This window comes from Tarenaya hassleriana, unplaced genomic scaffold, assembly GCF_000463585.1.
Source record: "Tarenaya hassleriana unplaced genomic scaffold, ASM46358v1 Cleome2, whole genome shotgun sequence".
NCBI classification, from domain to species: domain Eukaryota; kingdom Viridiplantae; phylum Streptophyta; class Magnoliopsida; order Brassicales; family Cleomaceae; genus Tarenaya; species Tarenaya hassleriana.
The window spans coordinates 6,093,274-6,114,833 of record NW_010965372.1 but is presented as its reverse complement, the minus strand read 5'-3'; the positions used below and the strand labels follow the sequence as shown (position 1 = coordinate 6,114,833).

The following is a 21,560-nucleotide window of genomic DNA, read 5'->3' as shown; positions in this document are numbered from 1 at the left end:
TTGCAGATGAACAAACCTCAACACCGCTCTTACCTTCAGAGTATCTTCTCTCGTCGTCTTTGACATATCTAATTCTGCTACTTTCGGGCCGCTCGTAGGTATCGAGAAGCTACAGGTGCGAGCGATCGGAGGTGGTTCTGGAAGCCGAGACGCCGATTTTGAGATGACGGGTTTATCGTTAGCCGTGGAAAGCAATCGGTCCTTTGGAAGCAATGGAGCTGAATGTCTTAATGCCCTTTCTGGAGGCCTAGGAAGCTCATGGAGCTCACTTATCTTAGGAGATGAAAGAAACGTCGGGGAAGTACTTGGCGACATTCTAGGCGAGGAAGAGATTTTCGGGTTCCGCTGAATATGTCCCGAGTAGAGCTGAGGTGTTGTTGAGGAGACTGGATTGCTCGGAAACTGCTTGCTTGTAATTGGACCAGAAAAGGATTGTCTCTTGAGCCTCTTCCTGTCGGAAGCAAGTTGTCCGGGACGAGAGTATAACAGTACATTATCCGCCAAGGGAGGAGGCAACCGAGAGGAAGACGTGTTCTTGTTACTCTCTCTCAGTACCTGTCCTGATGCCGAGGTTATGGGTCTGGAGACCTTTTCAGGGTGAGAAATCGTGGCTACTCCTGGTTCTGGAGATGTGGGGCTCCTAGTTTCTGCGGGTGTTGGCAATACATACGTGTTGAACTTCCGTGTCAATGATGACCGTATCCGCAACAGCTTATCAGAAGAAAGAGAAGTACGGTTCTCCACCAAAAGGGGAGCTGACTGGCTCGCTGCCCTAACCTCCGACTTTAATGAAGGCGATATCCTGTAGCTTGTTTCCACATTTTCCTGCACAAACGCATTGATATGACTGGTAAGCAAGACATCAAATGCGGCAAGTTTAAGAACAAGTGATTGCAGGCGAAGTAACATAAACTTTAAAAAAATTCCAATAACTCGATAAGGCACCTAACGAATTTTCATTAGCATCGAATGGAATACAGAGTTAGATACAACAAAAAAACCAGTTCTGTTACCTTTGCAATGCTGGGTCCGACAACCTGCGGAAAAGTGATGTCTGACTGACTCAACTGCAAGCATAAGGGAGATAAATTTAAGCAAACAGGAGAGTATACTCAATAAAGCAGTGCAATTTTTAAACTTCTTAAGAGATGCAAATCATTGTCGTTGTACATAAAGCACAAATATCCGTTTGGCCATCTAACCACTCTTCCACCGATTCTAATTAAAATGTCAATCCTAGTAACACATCCCTAGTTAGAAAGTGATCTGAAGCATAGAATGTTCTATAGAGAAATGAAATTCTATTGCAACACAACTACCTCAAGTTATAAAAGAACCTGCGGAAACTAGGATCATATTTTCAATTTTTCAGGTCCAGAGATATATATAAACATCACCTCTGAGGAGAAGCGCTCTGTAGAAACAGCATCCTGATCGTTGTCATTCACTCTATAGTCAAAACTCAACTCCTCGTCGTCATGTGCTACAGAGCCATCGTCATCATTATTTTCAATTTCATCTTTCTCATTGTCATCGTAAAGTCCACTGAAATGGTAATCAATATGCTGTGACTCAGTTACCAGCTTCATTTGTGGTTCTACTTCTTCGAGTGACTTCAGAGCCTTCTTGAAGAAGCATAACTGCACAAACACACAACAGTGAATTCAAAGCATTGATCTGGAAAGTGAAACAAAGGATGAAAGCTAGGCAAAGATGAAAACCTGAGCAGCATGGTGCCGAGCTGCCTGTGTCAAAAGACTACGAGTTTGACCTTGTTTCAGTGATTTCAAACGGAAAACGAATAAGGTCGCTTCGTTATCATATTCCTCGTGAGCTTCTTGTAATTGATGCATAGAAAAAGTTTCTCCTTTCCCACTCCTCGACCTCCCCTTTTCTCTGAGTCGGGATAGCATGTGCTCATAAACATTTCTGAAAGGGGGAAAAAAAGCTTGAGTACAATACAACACTATATCATATTTAGATAAACTTGCCCAAAAAGGATACGATGTAATAAAGGAGGGATGCCATTCAGACCACCAAAGATCAACCAGAATTATAAAGCATTTCCACATAAAACTGACTTTTCTCCGAATGTCATAGCAAAAAATGGCATCTGTTACGAATCTTTAATTGTTGACTTTTAGTAAAGCAGTGCCTCTAATTCCTGTTCAATTAACAGGTATTTAGAAAAGACAAAGAAAAGAAGACAGGACTAACCTTTTCTCATCACAAAGATGCTTCATTTCCTGCATCACCACATAACTTGGTTTAACTATAAGTAATTGAAAGGACGAATTAACTAGTGTAAGAATGAAAACACTTTTATCTCACTCTGCCAGGACGAAGTCACGAAGGTTCAGATACATTCAGGAAGCATGTGGCAGCATATTGGACAGAAAACTCAGCCAAGGAAAAGAAAGGTTGCAGATGAACAAACCTCAACTATTCGAAGTTCATTAAGAAGAGACTCGGATGGGACCGTGATAGTTTGGAATATATGAGATCGCTGAAATTGACATAATAAATAAACAATTATTTAGTTGGTCAGACAAAGAAAAATTCAGTAGAGGAATTTCAAAACAATGTGTATGAAATCTGAACAGCTCACATAATTATCGACAAGTTTCTGGAGCTCAAACTGCATTTTTCCCAGCATTAACAACGCTCTACCTGCACATGAATTAGAAAGCAGATTGTTTGTGCGGCAATTTGTATAATTGGGAGCAACAGAGAAGTTATAAATGTGAAATGCACAGAAGATGATAATAAGCCAAGGAACAAAATACCTATCGTTGTCAGATTATAGCAAGAAAGGAAACCCTAAATATTACAGAATCTGCTCATTAGGCTTACCACTTTCTTCATCATCATTTAAAGCAGTTTTCTCAAGCAAACAAGAACCCAATTCTCTCAACGATTCAGAGAATTCTGCAAGTAAATGAAAAGTGAAAATGATAAGAAAGTATACATTGAAAGGATTCAAGAGAAATCCTTTAAAGAGCCAAATAAAATCTAGGCATAATGACACAGACTGAGAACACATTTAGGGCTGAATTTAAGCATTACTTGGCAACAAGCATTAGCTGTGAGGGCAGCCAGCGGTCTACAGCTAATAGCTTTAGGTTTCAGGGACAAATGTTTTACAGTTTTGAGCTATATTTTTCTAAGTAAAGCAAAGGGAACCATGCACTACCATATGCACTGTTCGCCGTAGCAGCAGCAGCAGCGAGCAATCCATCATAGCAATCTCTCATGTCTTGCATTTCCTGCAAAATCGGAGACAAACATTGTGAGATAGTGAGGGGGAAAAACAGAAATGTAAGCACCGAGATACAGAACAACAATGGCGACAACAGAGAAGCTCCAGGCCCACGAGCTAATCCAACACTTAAGCTCTGTTCGTGAATCCCAGACTTGTTTCATAGCATTCACGACCTAAACCATTTCCCCTAAGCTAACATCGTCAGCTAATTCGCACAAACTATGGAAATCCGACGAGTTTCATAACCTAGAAAAACATAAATCCAGAATCGTCTCATCATCCACAATAACATAAAAAAAAAGGGAAGATCAAAAGATTCCAATTGTAGAAACAGGAGAGAGAGGAAATCGGTACCTGCGAGGCCTGAGCAAGCTCGTCCTTCTGAGCCAGAGCTCGGAGATCTCTACGGTCCTTGGCCTCATGCTTGTGGTGAAGCGCACCTCGTAGCCGCCGGAGAGACGTCTTCATCGCCGGAAATCACCGTAATAAGAGACGAGGAACGATAAAGCAGACGATCGCTTCGTCTTCTTCTTCCTCACAACTACATCATCTCGCGAAGAAGATGAACATCAAGAGAGAACCAAAAAAACCTAATAACGCCATACGTTTGTTTAGAGAACAAGGAAAACCGTTGATCTTTAACTTCGTCTTCTCTTCCATTCTTTAATTTGTTTTTTTTTAATTTATTTAATCAAGTTTTTTTCACCGGCGGATATTTACTTCAGCACGTGAAATTAATCATGGCGTCACATGTAAATAGTGTTAATTATCTTAGCATAATTGCGTTATTAAAGCCAATAATCTCGCTACTTATGGAAATGAGCATTTATTTAATTATTTAAACATGATTAGATTCTACGACGAGTTGCTCACTCAATGATTATTTACTCGTAAATTTTACCATTTCCTTTTGATTTTCTTTTGTGAAATGAATATACTATATATTATATATATTCCCAATGATTATAATATATTCACATAAACACTTGGATGATACCAATGATTCAAATAATATATTTGAATAATTAAGTTACTACATTTTCTTATATATATATATATCATTTAAATTCACTTGTGCAATTATATTATCGCAATGTGAATTGAAACCTCTTTGATTATTGAAGTTATCTACAGAATTTGACCATAAAATCAAGAGTTTTACTTTCCATTTATGGGAAAACAAATGTACAATTAGAATATCATTTCACATAAACGTGGCAGGCCCAAACCCTGCCACGACCTAACCATTTCGACACGTGTACATCCCTTTACCCTCCACGAGGCAACCCCGTGGACCAAATCTCCAACGCTTTGAAACTCATCTGACACATAAAAAAAGAAAACAGAACAAGAACAAGTTTGAAGAGCCAAGATACAAAGTCATGTCGGGGGTGACTCGCGCGGTTGGTCCGAGGAGCGAACCGGACAAAACGACGGCGTATGATTCCGGCGGCAGCGGCGGAGTGATGGGGTCGTTGAGGGTGATAGAGTTGCAACTGGTGGCGTTTATAATGGTGTTCTCGGCAAGTGGTCTGGTTCCACTCCTCGACTTGCTTTTCCCAGCCTTCGTCTCCGTCTATCTTCTCGTCCTCTCTCGTCTCGCCTTCCCTTCCCACGGCCTCACCTCCACTTCCCCCGAGATTTTCCGCGGCAGCAAACTCTTCAGGTCCACTTGCATGCATGCATGCATGGCCTTCATCCATTTAGATTATATTTCGTGAATTAGTATGCTTTTTTTTATTTGATATGTTTTCTATTGGGTTTGGATTATGAGTTATCTTTTACCTGTCTTCTCTTCTTCTTTTTTTTTTCAATTTTCGCAAGTGATTGTGGTCGAAAAAAATAACTGAGTTTGTTTACATTTTTTTTTGGTCATTTTGATTTCGTCTCATCTGATTTTTTTTCGTAATTCCGAAATACTATATAGTATGTTTTACTAACACGTGGTAAAAACGTAAGGTTGTATGTGGTATCGGGGACAGCGATCGGGCTGTTCCTACCTCTAGCCTACGTGCTGGGAGGATTCGCGAGAGGCGACGACCATGCGGTGAGATCGGCGACGCCTCATCTGTTTCTGCTGTCGTGTCAGATCCTTACGGAGAATGTCATTAGTGGTCTGTCTCTGTTCTCGCCGCCGGTCCGAGCCCTCGTCCCGTTGCTCTACACCGTTAGGAGGCTCTTCGTCATACTCGACTGGTCCCAAGACGTCTGGTTTTACAAGTCTTTGCCCTCCAACGCCACGCCCGACGTAAGCCCGTGTTTCCGTCCGTCCGTACAATCTGTATGTATATATATATATATATTAACCATATTGATGGATTTTGGGAAGTGAAGACAGTGGCGTGGTTCTGGTTCGCTCGCTGCCTGGCGATAGGGAACTTGGCCTACTTCGGGGTGAATCTGCTATGTTTCTTGCTTCCGAGGTTCCTGCCTCGTGCTTTCGAGCATTACTTCAGGGAGAGGGACGAGATCTTGGCCAAGAGCCGATCGGACAAATCCAAACATTCGGATCACAAGTCCGATTGATATGTTGGATTCTTCCGGACATAAGGCCATCGGTCGGCCGGGCGTTTGGTACGAGGAAGATCCATTGCGAGATGGGTTGGTCAATTATTATGACATTTTTTATTTTTTCCTTCTATTAGTGTTACTTTTTACTTTCAAGTTTTCACGAATGTGATGTCGAGAAACTCGAAACTTCATCGATGATATGGTGGTGTGGTTTTTGGGAACTAAGAAATTTTTTTCTAGGTTTTTTGGAAATTTTAAAGTTTATATGCATTTATATGAATTTTTCACAAGCTCGTATATGAATTATACGATTTTTCCAAATCTACATATATATATAAATTCAAACAAAAAGAAAACATTATAATATATAAACTCACCATAAGTATAAATGATGTAATCGCGCCGAGATAAAGTGAACATCGGCATCACCGTTTTGAAGTAAACGTAGAAGTGAAGAGAGAACAAAATGGAGAGAGAGAGTTTTTGTTTAATTACCATTTTGAAATCAAAATTCAAAAGATTAAACCACCGGATTTTACAAACAAACAAAAAAAATCAAAATGTAGCTATTTAAAAATTATTTACCTTTGATTCGAAGAAAATGTAAAAAAAGTGTGTCTTTTTAAAATTTAGACGTGGCATCTTTGTTTTTTTCTCTCTCATCTTTCTATAACCTCTTTTGCTGAGTTTATTCTATAAAATTCAACTATATTTCACACAGATTAGATATAAAATTCCCTTGACATTATAAAATAAAAGTATTCATAAAAAAAATTATAACAAATCTAGAAGTTTCTCTCTCTATATATATATATGTCTGCGCATATTTTTAGATTTTATAATTTTATTTATGAAGCGAGTGATTATTTAATAAGCATATTGTACTTGAAAAAATGGAACAAACTCAATTCTAAAAGGGTTTACTCTTGCGGCAGTTAAAAGCATATATGACAGCTTATAATATAACATTGGAAAGGGCACAAAATCCAAAATATTATACACATGTTGACCTAAAGTCTCGTTATAATATTGTGGAATGGTAACAATATTTAATTAATAACATCATAATCAACATTACTATGCTGACAAGCTTTAAAAATATATATTATTGAATTTCTAGGCCCATTTATATTCCGTATTAAATCAATTAAACTGTATTTAACAAAGTTTTTTTTGGCAAACTATATGAACATTGAATGTTTTTGTGGAGTTTATCCTTTTTTCTAAAGAAAACAAACAAACGAAATAATAAAAGATAATTCTTTATTGAAAATTTAATTACACTACGTGTTCCTTATGAAAAAAAGGTATACTTTCTTATATAAACTTATTTTCTATTTTAATTTTAAAAGATTTTATATTATATTATTATTAGAATAAAACGGCTTGCCGAGGGAAAGCATGGGTTGCGTCACTGCACTGCGTGTGCGCCTTGATCTTTTACAATACTTTTTCTTTTTTCTTTAATAAATCTGCAATCTTTAATTTACCAAAATCTTTGCATCTCTCCATAATTTAATGATTAAAAATTGATATAGTTTTCAATTATTATTTAATTTCCGCCATTGGTAGTAGAATGATTCGTCCCAAAAAATATTAAAAGCTGGTGAAAGCAGTTTGATCCTCGCAAAACATACCACATGCCTCTCTCTCTCTCTCTCTCTCTCTCTCTCTCTCTCTCTCCCCCCTTCAATCTTTCTCGCAGATTGGATAACGCGCTTGTGTAGTCTAATGTGGAGCAAAAAAATGGGAGCTTTGCTTTATTAACTTGTAGACCCTTTCATCTACTCCGCAAGCGGCTTCTTCTTCTCCGAATTGTTAAGTATCAATCTTTCCTTTTTCACTGATTATTTTACATGGGTTTTGGTTTTCTTGCGTGTTCTTTGGTTCCCTTTTGTTAAAGTTGGTTCCTTTTCCCTAAAGATGAGATCTTTCCTCACTTGATTTTAGAAGATGACGGTAATGTGAAAGAAAAACTAGTGGAATGATGAGAATAGCGTTATTGGAGCAGAAAGTTTTTACCAAAAATGGTGAAACATCCGTTTGCTGTCTTTGCGGCCGAGTTTTCAACCCTACTTTCTTTGAAAACTGTGAAGGGGGAGGAGAAAATTTGCTCAGAAGATTGAAGAGTTCTCTCTCCTTCTCTCTAATCTATGACTTTTCTTCTCACCCCTTTTTGTTTCACTACATACAAAATAGCATCACTTTCGGAGATTGTTGATGAGAGAAGCGGTGGGTATAGAAGAGAAGATCCGTGACTTTTTCTATCAATTGATGAATCTGAAGCCATAGGAGACGAAAGTGATGTGAAGAAAGGGGACCATCACTTTCTTGTTTGCCCCATTTATGTGAACACTCTTTAATCCACATACCTACTTGTTTGTTGTCTCCTCTCTTTTCCCTCAGACCCAGATAGTTACAACGTGTAAAAAAGCTTGTTCTTTCAACATTAACCATGAAGGAGAATTCTCCCAAGAGTTACAACATGGGCAAGGGAAAAAAAAAAGAAGGTCCTTTGGGTTGCTTATGGTGTATGGGTGCATCCCCTGTTAGGAGTTTGGTAATGTACTGAATCTAGTACCACTGGTGGGTTTGTTGCAAAAAATCGACAAACTTTTACAGTATGTATAAAAGGGGAGTTTTTACAGCTGGGTTGAGTAATTAGATCGCTGCATAATGATGGCGAAGGAGGGGCCTACATCTCATGGATTTGCCCCCACAGTCTAATGAATGATGAATGTGAATTATTGATGAAGAAGCTTCTGATGGGCACGAGGGAAAGTGAGGGTATCTTTTGGTGGTGATGCTATATATGTAACTTATCTATTGAGAAAGAAGATACTTTTCTTCTTCTTCTTCTTCTTCTTTATTTTCTTCTCCGGGTTCGTCCCATTTATTTATCTGCAAGTCAATTTGCATCTGCAGAAGAAGGAAGGGCTTAGTGAAGAGTTGATGCCTGCTGGAAATTACCGAGGACCAGAAAAGTTGGCTTGCTTGAGAGACCTGTGGTATCTAAGCAAAGGCAAATAAATAAGACTGAATGAGATTGTTTATAGTATTGCTTTTGTTGAAGTGTATGCCATTGTCATGATGGAGTTGAAAATAGTGCAAGATTATTCAGTAGATCTCTTTCATTTGTTGTCATCATCATCAGCATCATCATCATCGTCATCTATCTTCTTACAGAATTAGGTAACCTTGTCTAATGATTGAGTAGTTGTTAACATCCACCATTCTTCCATATAAAGAACGCTTCTTAACATAATCCCATTTTCTTATTCCTTCTTTTGAACATCTGAAGGTAGTATCTACCATCTCCTGATTCCTGGTTTAGATTGGTGTAAGATAGTTCATCAGTTGTGTGCTGAGCTTTCTTATTATATAAAATTCAAGGTTTATGCATTTTCTATTTTCTTTTTCTTGCATATACTTTGTTTGTGATATAATTTGTGATTCTGGCAGAATCTGTTGGTGGATTAGTAGAGTCCTCTCTGGGTCATGGATTGCAATTTGAAGTCTTCAGTGCAGTGGGAATGGGACAATTTAGTATCTTTTGGTGCATCAGCTACTGAAATTCCTAGAAAGCTACAACCTTTGGAGTGGGAAATTGATGATCTTGACCCTGTCTCTCTATGTTCTTCGGGTTTTGGTTGCGGTGGGTTAAGTTCTGATATCGGTCATGCTTTCTCAAGAAGCTCAAAATCAACTTCCATTAGCTCCTCATCCACTGATATGAGGACATACAACTTTACGCCAGAGGCTGGTGAAGTTCTTCAAGAAGATCTCTGCATTAGTGAAGAGTTGGCTAAGGGAATCGGTACCTCTCCTCCGAGTCTCGAACCTTCCTTTGGTTCTGGTGAGCCGATTCTCGGTCTGAAGCTTGGCAAGAGAACATACTTTGAAGATGTCTGTGCAGGAGGAAATAACGTTGTGAAAGGTCAACTGCTTCCAGAAAAGAGAGCAAAATCCATTCCTCAGAGTTTGCAACAAGCTCCTCGATGCCAGGTTGAAGGCTGTAATCTTGATCTCTCGTCCGCCAAGGACTATCACAGGAAACATAGGGTCTGTGGTAGCCATTCAAAGTGCCCGATTGTCCTCGTTGGTGGCCTTGAACGTCGGTTCTGCCAACAATGTAGCAGGTAAAGGATATCAAGTTTTCTCTTTCCTATTCGTTGGCATTGATAACACTGGTTTCCAAACTTTTTGTCGAAAGGTCTTCAAGCTATTTGTTAATGGTGTAATAACTGTGAGTTTTTGGGTGTCAAAGGTTCCATGGTCTCAGTGAGTTTGATGGGAAGAAACGTAGCTGTCGGAGGCGCCTTACAGATCACAATGCAAGACGTAGAAAATCGCAACCAGAAGAACCCATGCAGCTACATCCTGCTCTATCCTATGGTACTGATTTGAACTTATCTTGTTCTCTTTCGACATTAACATCCGGATTTGAGCCATCTCTCTGATCAGAAACTATGAAGAAATGAGTGCTTTAGTGGCCAAACACTTGATTGAGATGCATTTTGTCATCCTTCTTATGCAGATGGGAAGCAACAGATGAATCTCATGTGGAATAAATTTGCATGTATCGATACTAGGAGCGAGGACAAGTTTCTATGGGAAGCCACGTTCGGTTCGAAGCCCATAACACCGAGAGAATTAGAGACGAAACCTGTAAAGATCGAGACTTTTGATGGTAGAATGCATTCCAACAGCAATAAGCGTTTCAGTTCAACTTCCGTGCCACACCGCGGATTCGGGTATTTGCCCCACAAGACCAGAACTGCAAGAACCGAGCTATTCATCAAAGGTCTGTATCTCTTCTAGCTTTCTTGTTTGCAGAAAAAAAAAAACAGTCAACCATCCTTGTATATATATGTATATGCATCTGATCCTTTGATATGACAAAAAACTTGTGTGCAGAAACAGAAGAAGAGGTCAGAGTCTCTTCCCAAACGGTGGGTGGGTTTCAAGATCGTGATGGTGCTCTCTCTCTTCTGTCAAATGCAACATCATGGGTTCCCTTCGAAGCTAGAGGCAACACTCTTGAACCGGTAGTGGCTCATCAACTCGGCTCATCACTGGACAACATGCAGACAGATCTCCAAGTGTTTGAGCCAGCAGCTCCGAACAGAGACACGATGGGAAGCCAGTTTCAGCTCCTCCGAGGGCAGTTTAGTGAGAACTATCATCTTTGTCCGAATCAGTTCAACCGATAACATAGAGGTTCGATGCCATTAGATTGCAGACTGCGTCATTTGCCTTTCACTCCCCTACGAATATTTTGCAGTGGGTAAGGCATTTGGTTAGTGATATGGACATTATTAGCGTTTGGGTTTCATCAGATAGGAGGCGTGAGACCTCAAAAGACTTCAAGTCCTTGTCTTTTTTTTTGTTCTTTTGGTTTTCCTCCATTGGTTTTCTTGGGAAAGAGAGCGGAGAGCCATTAGCAAAGAGGAGGGCATTGCAAATGATTCTGTCTTAATTATTAAAAAAATTGTTATTTTCAAAATAAGTTCCATTTTCAGGGTTTTGTATTTCTATATATATATATTCAGTTCGACTTCAAAAGAAAAAAAATATTATCAAAAGAAAATCTGATCGCATTAGGGGTTTTATAATTAGATATGAATATGAACGGTTAAAAAAAACAAATTATATATATATTTTCTATAAAAAAAATATCAAATTTAATATTTTCTAAAAAATTAAGAATTATTTAATAAATGTTAGCAAGATGCAAATACATGAGGAGTTGCTTTGTAACCAAAAAGTATTCACATAACAATATTAGGGAATCTTATGACAATTGACATCAAATCAATTAGGATCGTAGTAATTTATATAATTTAATATAAAATAATATTAACTTGATATGTGTTAATAAAACCAAATTAATATTCTTAATTTTTTTTTTCATTCGTGTTTGATAATTAATTTTATTCCTCGAAAAGACACACCCACATGTTATGAGCATTCGACAAAAACCCCCGTTTTTGTTTTCCTCCTCACAAAAAACTCAGAACACTCGCTCGTCCACGTGTGCGACCTCTCCACCACTTCTTAGTCAAATTCCCCCAAAAAAATCGAAAAAAAAAAAACCAAACCCATAATCTCGAAAGATCTGCCCTTTCCTCTCTGCTTCGTTATCCAAGATTTGGGTTCCTCTCCGACAATGGGTCCGGTTGTTCTGACACAGCTGGCTACGGGTCTTAGCGTTTTGGCGGGGGCGGTTCTGGTGAAATCGGTGATGGACCAGAAACCCATGGCGGGTCAGTTTCCACGGTGCCCGACTTGCAACGGCACGGGCCGGGTGGCGTGTATGTGTTCTCGGTGGTCCGATGGAGACGTTGGGTGCCGTGGGTGTGCCGGTTCGGGTCGCAGGGCATGCAACAGCTGCGGCGGTTCTGGAACCGGTCGGCCCATTCCGGTTCAGATCACTGTTCAGCCACCGAACCGATCGTCCTAACCGGGTTTGTATAGTGTTAGCTTGTAGACTCTGAACACTTTGGCTGGGTGCTAAGTGGTATAATTCATGTGCTTGAACACAGACATAGGAATATCTCTTTGAGGGTCGCAAGTAGAATTGCTTTTGTGGTGATTCGGTACATACATACATATATATATACACATATATTATAGATGGGTATATTCGTTTGGTTCTGATATTGTTCATTGTAGTTACCGTACCGGTGACTTCCATGTGGTTGATTGTTGTGGTGTGGCGATTCGTATCATATGTTGGTTTTGATAATTGAGTTAAAAATCTCAAATTTTTCATTATATACATGAACCAGATTTCTTGAAATCGATTAAACTTAAACCGGATGGAAAACCAATCAAGAACCGTGAGGGTTATTTCGATTTGTGGATTAGGTGATCAAAGCTCGCCTTAATTAATCAGCTTGTTCACCCAATTAATTAGTAACACAAAGGGTGAAATTAAAAACAATGTTACAAATTGTACCACCAAGTGGCCAAATGCAGTTTGGATTTTAGTTCTAATTATTGTTAAAACTATATAATTAATGAGCCGTTTAATTTAAACTTGGGGAATCTTACGCTTGCGATTAGGTGATGTTGGTACTTGGTTTTCCTTCCATGATATCTCAACGACTCCTAACATCCTTTCTACTTTTAAAAACAGATTTTTTTTATAAAAAAAAACTACATTTTCCCTTTACATATAGGATGGTTTTGGTTTTTATATAATATGATTTCTTTTTTCTTTTTATATATATCCAATATGGATTATATTATACATTTTAGAAACCTAAATTTATTTTGACCTGTCTTAATAACTCAATTTTGTTTTCCACCATAATAATGAATATGTCATGACTAAACAAATGAAGTAATTGAGATTAAAACCATACTGTTTTAATTAATAAGTTAGAAAAAAGAATAGTTTAGATATCAAAGTAAACAAAACTCAAAATTTTCCCAAAATATACCAAAATTAGATATCAAATTACATAACAGAAAATCGTATCATAATTTATTTACAATGATATAATATTTATTGTCAGTATTTTGTTTATATTTTCTTGTACATAACTTTGCTGCTTTTTTTAATGAGTTTTTAATATAATTTCTTTGACTTTAATAGGTCTTTTATATCTCCTTTTGGATTGCCGCTTTATGATTAAAATTATCAAATGGTGGAATTTGGTAACCGTACTGGCGTTAGCAGTAGTCTCCTTTCGACTCGGTTCATAGAAAGTGAAGCCATTTCTTCTTTCCTTTCTTATGCACTTACCACTTAAACCTCTGTTCCGACACAAGTCTTCAAGTTACATCGTCGGCCAAGAAACAATGATACTCGTAAGCGGATATGTTTCGATCCGATTAGTTTTCCTTTTTTCCGTCTTCTTATCCTCCGAGTTTGTTCCACTCGAAGCAAAACAATGTCTCGAACGAGAAAGAAATGCCCTTTCGGAATTCAAGAATGGCCTTCAAGATCCTTCAGACAGGCTCTCCTCTTGGACAGGAAGTGACTGCTGCAACTGGACTGGTGTTTTCTGCAACAGCCAGACTGGCCGAGTTATATGTCTTGATCTTGGTGGTTCTCCTATGTATTGTGACTCCTTGGGATCGGTTAACAGATGTCTGGCAGTATGATCAGTGATTCGGTTCTTGGACTGGAGTTCTTGAGCCACTTGGATCTCAAGAACAACAACTTTTCTGGTCATAGTATCCCGGAATTTCTAGGTTCCTTGAAGAGATTATGCCATCGTCAATCCTAGCTTTGAGAAAGCTGAAGTATCTTGACCTATCAAACAATAGTTTCAGTGGAAGCTTGTACCACAGTTGGGAAGTTCTAGACGAACTGCACGTCTTCGATGTCTCGTTCAACAATCTGTCCGGTCAGATCCCACAGACCTTCTGCTCGGAAATACCGTCACTTCGTTGGTTTAAGCTGAGCAGTAACTCTCTCTCTGGAGAAATTTCATGGCTGAAGAACTGCACAAAGATGACAACACTTGACCTTAAAGAAAACAAGTTCTATGGGAGCATACCGGAACATATCTCAGAAGAGTTACCTAGCTTGATGGAGTTGTCACTAAGAGGAAACGAGATCTCGGGGAAGATTCCCGAAGGAATATGCAGGCTATCATTGCTGCACATCTTGGACCTTGCTGTTAACAACTTGTCAGGAGAAGTTCCAAGTTGCATCGGTGATCTTGTGGCTCTGAAAGTTTTCAGTCCGTACCAGCCCATGAATGCGGTGGATATGCCGCTTGGTGAGAAAATTTGGGAATGGATTGTGGAAGGAAAGCAAATGGAGTTGATCGTCAAGGGAAGAACAGCAGTGTACCGAGGCGTAACTCAGCTTGTCAATATCATTGATCTCTCTAACAATCATCTCACTGGAAAGAGATCACAGATCTCAAGGCATTGGGGTTCTTTAACTTGTCTTGGAACCAACTGACTGGGCCATTACCCCATAACATAGGAAAGTTAAGGCAACTAGAAACACTCGACATTTCCTGCAACCGTCTCTCGGGCATCATCCCTCCAAGCATGGCATCCATGACTCTGCTCGACCATCTGAACGTTTCATATAATAACTTCTCGGGTTTCATTCCAAGATCAAACCAGTTTGCAACTTTCAACGACCCTTCGATCTATGAGGGCAATCCGGGACTTTGCGGGCCTCCTCTGCAAGTAAACTGCATGGCAGACAAGACAGTCCAGGATGAAGGCAAAGATGATGATGATGATGATGACGATGAAATGGTTTGGATGTACATGGGCATGGCGGTCGGAGCTGCTGCAGGATTCTGGGCAGTTTGTGGGACTTTGATGATCAAGAAGTCATGGAGAGAAAGCTATTTCACACAAGTAGACAGATTTTTAGGAAGTCCGCAAATCCGACAAACACTCACCACAGGTTGGAAGCCTTGATTTACTCTTTCTCGACTTTGACTTCTTTCCCGAACTCGAACTGATATTTGGCATGGTAATTGCAGGCACTTCAACTTTACGACGTCCGACAAGTAGAGCTGTAAGACAATAATGTTACAAATGAGATTTTTGTCTGTATAATACAAAGGATACACTATTAAGTCAACTGAAGATCCTGTTGAAAGGTCTTAGTAACATTCTGCAGAATTGCAACTCCTTTAACTATTCGACTACGCGGACAAAAAGATCGAAAAATGTAGCAATGAAAAACTATTCACAATCAAGCTTCTTACTTCTTAGGCCTGTAGTATGTACCGCCTTTCTTCAACCTTGAACCTGAGATATATCTTGCTTCTGCTTTCCCCCTTTTATACATGATCAGATTCCTTCATGGAGAAGAACATAGGCCGCATCTCAGTGAGCCATTGTGGTTCTACTGCAGTGACACACATCGCCTGTGATCCTTAGTTCCAATTTCCAAATACCGAAACAAGAAAGATTGGGATTTAGGATCGGATATTTCCAAAATCTCAGATACCCAACCTGTACTGAAGGCTAACACAGAGATACTCTAGGAAGAGAAAAAGATACAACATAAGAAGCAGTACACCTCAAAAGCTGCTTATCAAAATAGAAACTGTACATTTATACCACCAAGAAAAGGCTGTTGTGTTCTACCGCAAATCAGCCGGAACATGAAAGAAAAGATAACACAAAAAAATACCCCCAAAAGGGTATAAATGCACCACCCACCCCAAAAAAACTTACCAAATGAATCATGAGTTTCACATTATGGAGCAATTGCATTTGGATTCCAATTTAGGAGGGTTCAAACTGTCTCCTTTATTCATAACTCCAACATTAGGTGTCACTGTTTCACCTCCATTTTCATCATTCTCCATTGGGATTGAACCTTTCAAATCTGTTTCCATTTGTTTTTGCCTGCCTTTTGTAGATTTGGAACTGTGTTTCACCTTAGTTCCACTGTGTTTATGAACCTTGTATGTGTTTGATTTCCCAAGTATCATTACTGTTGGACCTGAATCTTCCATGGCCACGTCTCCCTGTTTCTCGATGGCTAATGTTGCAGCCCGGTAAGCTAAATCATGAACAATGGAGCTGCAGAAAAGTATTGTGTCGGTTGCTTCTTCTAGTGTCAGGCTCTTGGGTTCTCTTCCTTCATGACACTCCACAATAACAGTTGAATTTTCTGCAAAGAACACAAGGATCAATGGTTCAGGAATGATTTGATCAGCAAGTCCATTTTCATATGTACCTTTAATGGCACACCAAAAGTTTAGATACTAAAACACCATTGTTAAAGAATCAATACCTAAACTCCCATTTGCTGGAGCAGAGGCATTGTGTTCCATAGCAGAATTTCTCGCATCCTTTCCCAAAGAGCATAGATCTGAACAGTCTTCAAGTTCGTTTCTATTGCACTCTGATCCCAGAAATATGTCGTGACCTTCTGAACCAGGATGTTCGTGTTCACATTTCTCAAGTTCTATTTCCGAGGATGTTGCAGACAAACCATGCTCGGAAATTTCATTTCCCTCCTTTTCTTGATAAATAGAACCCTGTAGCAGAGAGTCATCTTCAAAAGACGAAACAGTAGCCACAGATAATGCTCCTAATTCTGATGTGCTCCTTACGTGTACTGGTGATTCTCCTGATTCCATTGTGCTCATCAGATTCTTGGCTTCACCATCTCCTGCTTCATATAAATCTTTGTTGCCATCGTTGTTAAGTGATGCAACTGAATTACTCTCTGCTACAGTGCCGACTACATCTCTTGATAACTCCAAGGAGGAAATACCAATCGATCTCCTGCTTTCCCCAAAAGCTGAGTACATCACATCAGCTTCTTTATTTCCCGAGTCTTGGATTTTGGGATGAGACTCTGGATGTGCCTGATCATCAGTGGATATCATATCAACAGCAAACAGTTCAGAACTGGCCCCAAGCCTAACACTCGGAGCCTGGCCGACATGGCCAGACACTTCCGATGAAGATGACATACTGCTCAGGGACCTGGAGTTTATGTCATATCTATGACACCCTACATCATGTGTGTTGCCACTTCGTTGTTGCACATGAGCTTCCTTCTGAACAGATGAACCAAAATCAGAAGAAGGCGATGCAGACAGAGTGGCATGCTCAGTGGAGCTTCTAAGACGGTTGCTTCTCTCCCTTACAAAAGAAAAATCTTCATACGATCTGTTGATGGCATTTGAGTTCTTAGCTCGTGTAGTGGGTGCCTTCATACTGCTTGATCTCTTTATAAGCAAACTGCTGCGCCCACCATCTGAAGAATCAATCTTCAAATCGCAATGCTTGTCAGAAAACAGAGTTTTGGTGCCATCTGTGTCTCTGTCCAGTAGATTACAATCAGAGGAAGGTTGATGAATTTCGTGCTGATGATTGGACCTCTCCCCATCACCTACTGTCAAAGCCTCAGAAACAGTGTTCTCTTGTAAATAATTCTGTCCCTCCTCACAGGAATTTTGTCCCTGCGTAATGTTCTCCTGTGTTTCAATAGGCTGCGGCAGCGTTTCTTGTGCAGTCATCACAGTGTTTAGGGAATTCTCAGCAAGTAGCACTGTGGTTCTGAGGAGAGCAGTTTCCGCAAAATCATGTTGTTCTCGGCAATCTGGGCAAAGATTTATCTCACTCTCAACTGGTTCAGTGGCATAGTAGTGGAAACCACATCTAGAACAAGCCTCCAAATTTTCAAGAGCAACCCCTTCTGGCACATCCCCTGCTACAGGCAAATTACCCGAAGTTGAATTGGTATCAACATCAACACGATGATTGACCTCCTCTGACACACCAGCATTGCATTCAGTGGCATTACCTTGATCCAGACAGCCAAGTAGGTTATGTAAAGGACTGTCATGGTTTTTACTTCTATTTCCTTTGCTCAATAAATCTATATCTAAGGCAGAAATTTCTTCATGTGTATTAGGATGCTGTAATGTCTCGTTTTCAGTATGACAATCACAGAGCAGCTCACTTCCTTTAGTACCTGGAATGAACCCTGTAACTCGACCAAAATCTGCACTGCCACCTACTGTTGAAGTGGAAGGTCTTAGGATAATATGATGGTAAGACGAACTGTCCTTCCCAGCATAGAGACCCGTGCAAGGAACACTAGATACAAGAGGTCTGAACATATTACGATGACCTTTGCGTTGATCCTGCAAGAAAATGTAGATCACAAACACAGTTACACGTGTCTATGCAACAACAACACAACTAGGAAATAGATACATGTGTGTAAAAGAAACCAGCTCTTGAGAAGATGGAACAAGAAATAGGGTTTGGTCATTTTTTTCTAAGAAGATAATATTACATTTTAAGATCAACAGTTCGATTAAATTGCTACGACTCACCAGATGTGATGTGAGGTCATCAATCTCATGACTTGATTCGGCTGACTATACTACCAGATGAAATGGAGGGAAACCAATTACTAGAACTTACATAAGAATATATCATGTGTGATCTCAACATATGCTAAGTTGAAGACAAGCTGTTTTGACGTATTCTTACTGCATATTTGGTAATATGTTTATAACAATCAAGTCACTAGAGCATCCAATATTGCAAGCAGAGTAAAACCTGACTTTAATATAGGTAATGCAAAACAATAGAATAACTAACAAAGCATAAAAATATATAACGTAAACGTTCATACTTAAGCAGTAACATACCATTTGACGAAGAGCAGACTCAAACGGTTTTTTTGGTGCAGAACTAGGTGAAAGTAGTTTTGAAGATCTCGGAGTTCTATTACTTGGAGAAAGGCTAGTTCTCTTTGAGACTGGACGATCTGAGCCACTTAGGGGAATAGATTGTAGAGAATCAAGATCATCATCTCCAGATGATGCCACAGAACCTTTGCTATGAGAACTAAACCGGTCCCGCTCGTGACTGTGCGATGAACTGACACTTCTAGAAGCAATAGGAGAAACCGATTGTCTGTTGTGTCTCGAGGATGAGTCCCTGCCAATTCTGGATGCCGGTGAGGAACCTCTCACGTAGGAAGCGGGTCGATCAGCCAAAGATGTCCTGAGATTTGGCGGTGCATCCAGTGAGAACTCGGGAATATTTGACTGCCAAGCTTTTATTTTTGGTGAAGAGGAGCTCCCATGGCTAGATCTCGAAGGAGAAGTGCCCCTAAGTGCTGTTGATGCCATGGTATTTGACCATGTGCTCAACCTTCGTGAATTTGGCGTGGAAGACCTTGAAGCAGGCCTTGAGGATTTACTTGGAGAAGGAGATGTCCTCCTAACCGGGATAGCTGCTGGTTGAGCAGATGTGGGACTAGACTGATGTGTTGAAGATGTCCTTCCTTTCATCTGATGCATACTGCCAGATTGAGGTGACATGCTTAAGCGATTTGGGCTTGCACTACCCTTACTACTCTGGTGGCTCCTCTCCATCTGCACATAGATGTATAGTCAGTACGTGAAGATGAGATAATTGCAGCAAGATCTTATTCCCAATCAACAGCATAAGATACAAATAAGAACAGTTTGCCGTTTCTGGATAGACTATTTGACCTACCGTAGAAGATCTAGATAACGAAATCTGACCCCGAGGTCTCCCCCTGCTCGGAGAACTAGCTGATGGTGGTTCATCATCCAATGAAGGGAAAAGTGGCGTGTCCGGAGGCGTAAGCAACCTTCCAATTGATAAAAAGTGATCTTTGTAAGATCAAGAGTGGAAAATAGCATCCACGAAACTGACAAACATGACATAGTACTATGCTACACCAACAATGACAAACCTGTAAAATCAGAAAACTTAAGAAGAAAGAAGGTTTCGTGTATATAGAGAATACCCAAGCAAGAAAGATGGCCATTATAATTCTGTTAGCTAGTAGTGAAAGGTTAAAACTGTTTTGTGATAATAGTAAAGCAGAAGAAAAATTCAAAGCATCTATAAGAAACGAAAAGATACCAATCATAATCATTTTTGTCTCCATCTGCATTCAGCAGTCCACTGCTCTCTCCTTGAACAAGAATGGTGGATTCAGAGAAGTGCTTCAGTTTTGAAGCTGAAGAGAATTCCAAAATTGAAGAAATGCAGGTCAATGAAAAAGATACAAGAAACAAGCTAAGCCAATAAATCGAAGGACAATGATTGACTTTAGAGAGTAGCAGCAAGTAAAAAAACTTACAAAATGCATCTTCCAAATCATCAGATGACTCAAGTAAGAAGTTCTCTCTCTCTTTGTTTTGCACTTCACTGAACAATGCAAGATCATCATCATCATCTTTTTCTTTGAATAGTATCCCATATTCAATGCTGTGCCCTCGTCTATGGTTCTTCCCGGGAAGCTCCCTGACCGGGGAGCATCTCAATGCCGGGGAAGGAGGCATCACTTAAAATAAGCACTACACGAGCAACCACAATTCAATGTCACCCAACAAGCTCCTCTTCTTGATCACATATGGATTTGAACAACTATCTCTTCTTGATCTGATTTACCAAAACCGAGAATAACTGGAGTATCTCAGTCATCGGTATGCACACTCTAATACTATACTATTCCCAATTCCACTACAATCTCATAACAGAGCAAGAGCGCTCAATAATACAAACCCTAATTTCCAACTTTCCATATCTAGCTCAACAAACTCCACCATTTCGAAAAAGCTCAAGACTTACCAAACAATTTAGCTTGAAAGCCTCGTCAAAAGCAAGATCCTGAACTTGAGGATCAAAACCCAAGTCCTCAAATGCCTAAATTACAGCGAGAAGCTCCGACGGATCAAAGAACAGAGACCCAAAAGAGATCGACTATGTTCTCAGACTGGATTTCCTCGTACAATGCCTCTCTCCCGAGAGAAAACGAACGAGAATGTTGACTGAATTTTACGTATTGCCGAAACTTGATCCCTCACTTCACTTCACTTCACTTCCGACAAGACCAAATCCCCGATTCCTTGCCCGTTCTTGTTTCTGCGAACAGTCAGATTTGTCTCTTTGCTCCACAGCAAACGCTTTGACTCTCCCCTGACTTTTCTTGTCTCGAGATTTGGAGTTTGATTGTTGTGTTTATGTGATGGTAATTATTTCTGGAAATGGCGACAGACGCTCTGGTTTAAAGGCAGAGACTGAATGAAGACGAAAGAGCTCATTCCATTCTCATATATCTTTTTTTTTCCAGGTGACTTAAAAATTTTATTTCCCTTATTTATTCTTAAACAATTTATTGCATCTTCTTACATAAAAACTATAATAAAACAGGACGCATAATGATAATGAGCCGACTTTCACTAATAATATCTCAACATTCTCCAATACATAATTATGGATTTATTGCTTTTTATTATATAATCATAATTATATTCTCTTTTTAATTTACGAGTGA

At 39.6% G+C, this 21,560-nt stretch overlaps 5 protein-coding genes and 1 pseudogene across 15 annotated transcripts in view; 4 read left to right on the top strand and 2 right to left on the bottom strand.

The window, feature by feature from the left end:
• The window catches only part of LOC104812599 (uncharacterized protein At2g33490-like), a 4,398-nt gene extending 494 nt beyond the window's left edge, over nt 1–3,904 (bottom strand). Inside the window, exons 1-10 of the mRNA XM_010539855.1 lie at nt 3,617–3,904; nt 3,194–3,266; nt 2,854–2,928; nt 2,609–2,670; nt 2,438–2,506; nt 2,218–2,246; nt 1,722–1,929; nt 1,398–1,640; nt 1,014–1,067; nt 25–825 (exon numbers count right to left, since the gene is read on the bottom strand). Of these exons, the coding sequence (XP_010538157.1) occupies nt 25–825; nt 1,014–1,067; nt 1,398–1,640; nt 1,722–1,929; nt 2,218–2,246; nt 2,438–2,506; nt 2,609–2,670; nt 2,854–2,928; nt 3,194–3,266; nt 3,617–3,730 (1,728 nt within the window). The 5' untranslated portion in view covers nt 3,731–3,904. The remainder of the gene's footprint in view (nt 1–24; nt 826–1,013; nt 1,068–1,397; nt 1,641–1,721; nt 1,930–2,217; nt 2,247–2,437; nt 2,507–2,608; nt 2,671–2,853; nt 2,929–3,193; nt 3,267–3,616) is intronic.
• Nucleotides 3,905–4,605: 701 nt separating this feature from the next.
• Nucleotides 4,606–6,018, top strand: LOC104812598. The gene is made up of 3 exons (XM_010539852.1): nt 4,606–4,928; nt 5,222–5,510; nt 5,597–6,018. Exons 1-3 carry the CDS (start codon nt 4,645–4,647, stop codon nt 5,786–5,788), a joined length of 765 nt encoding a protein of 254 aa, XP_010538154.1. The 5' UTR covers nt 4,606–4,644; the 3' UTR covers nt 5,789–6,018.
• Nucleotides 6,019–7,418: 1,400 nt separating this feature from the next.
• LOC104812596 (squamosa promoter-binding-like protein 2) lies at nt 7,419–11,294 on the top strand. 5 transcript variants are annotated; one of them, XM_010539848.2, is made up of 6 exons: nt 7,419–7,590; nt 8,699–8,795; nt 9,236–9,912; nt 10,041–10,168; nt 10,311–10,577; nt 10,691–11,294. In XM_010539848.2, the coding sequence occupies exons 3-6, from the start codon at nt 9,272–9,274 to the stop codon at nt 10,984–10,986; spliced, it is 1,332 nt and encodes a 443-aa protein (XP_010538150.1). In that variant the 5' UTR covers nt 7,419–7,590; nt 8,699–8,795; nt 9,236–9,271; the 3' UTR covers nt 10,987–11,294. The 5 variants fall into 5 exon arrangements, with proteins under 5 accessions (XP_010538150.1, XP_010538153.1, XP_010538152.1 ...); XM_010539851.2 differs by lacking the exon at nt 8,699–8,795; XM_010539850.2 differs by lacking the exon at nt 7,419–7,590 and having other exon boundaries at nt 8,572–8,781.
• Nucleotides 11,295–11,790: 496 nt separating this feature from the next.
• On the top strand, nt 11,791–12,525 carry LOC104812595. Its single transcript, XM_010539846.2, has one exon. It carries the CDS (start codon nt 11,943–11,945, stop codon nt 12,234–12,236), a length of 294 nt encoding a protein of 97 aa, XP_010538148.1. The 5' UTR covers nt 11,791–11,942; the 3' UTR covers nt 12,237–12,525.
• A 1,190-nt stretch (nt 12,526–13,715) lies between these two features.
• On the top strand, nt 13,716–15,454 carry LOC104813320 (annotated as a pseudogene).
• LOC104812594 lies at nt 14,860–21,319 on the bottom strand. 7 transcript variants are annotated; one of them, XR_002024094.1, is made up of 10 exons: nt 20,855–21,319; nt 20,364–20,665; nt 20,144–20,240; nt 19,748–19,865; nt 18,892–19,623; nt 16,509–18,375; nt 15,944–16,385; nt 15,469–15,611; nt 15,157–15,273; nt 14,967–15,051 (listed from the first exon to the last, which is right to left on the bottom strand). XR_002024094.1 is itself a non-coding variant. In XM_010539845.2 (6 exons), exons 1-6 carry the CDS (start codon nt 20,563–20,565, stop codon nt 15,961–15,963), a joined length of 3,441 nt encoding a protein of 1,146 aa, XP_010538147.1. In that variant the 5' UTR covers nt 20,566–21,319; the 3' UTR covers nt 15,781–15,960. The 7 variants fall into 7 exon arrangements, 1 of the variants encoding a protein (XP_010538147.1); XR_002024095.1 differs by having other exon boundaries at nt 20,364–20,580; XR_002024090.1 differs by lacking the exon at nt 14,967–15,051 and adding an exon at nt 14,860–14,940 and having other exon boundaries at nt 20,364–21,319.
• Between the last annotated feature and the right edge of the window lie 241 nt (nt 21,320–21,560).

Coding starts and splice junctions, on each gene's coding strand:
- LOC104812598 (XM_010539852.1), top strand. CDS start 4,645: ATGTCGGGGGTGACTCGCGCGGTTGGTCCGAGGAGCGAACCGGACAAA. Junction 4,929..5,221: donor CGCGGCAGCAAACTCTTCAG/GTCCACTTGCAT, acceptor TAAAAACGTAAG/GTTGTATGTGGTATCGGGGA. Junction 5,511..5,596: donor CCTCCAACGCCACGCCCGAC/GTAAGCCCGTGT, acceptor TGGGAAGTGAAG/ACAGTGGCGTGGTTCTGGTT.
- LOC104812594 (XM_010539845.2), bottom strand. CDS start 20,565: ATGCCTCCTTCCCCGGCATTGAGATGCTCCCCGGTCAGGGAGCTTCCC. Junction 18,376..18,891: donor AGTCTGCTCTTCGTCAAATG/GTATGTTACTGC, acceptor ATTTTCTTGCAG/GATCAACGCAAAGGTCATCG. Junction 16,386..16,508: donor TCCAGCAAATGGGAGTTTAG/GTATTGATTCTT, acceptor TGTTCTTTGCAG/AAAATTCAACTGTTATTGTG.
- LOC104812596 (XM_010539851.2), top strand. CDS start 9,272: ATGGATTGCAATTTGAAGTCTTCAGTGCAGTGGGAATGGGACAATTTA. Junction 9,913..10,040: donor TTCTGCCAACAATGTAGCAG/GTAAAGGATATC, acceptor TGGGTGTCAAAG/GTTCCATGGTCTCAGTGAGT. Junction 10,578..10,690: donor AACCGAGCTATTCATCAAAG/GTCTGTATCTCT, acceptor ACTTGTGTGCAG/AAACAGAAGAAGAGGTCAGA.
- LOC104812595 (XM_010539846.2), top strand. CDS start 11,943: ATGGGTCCGGTTGTTCTGACACAGCTGGCTACGGGTCTTAGCGTTTTG.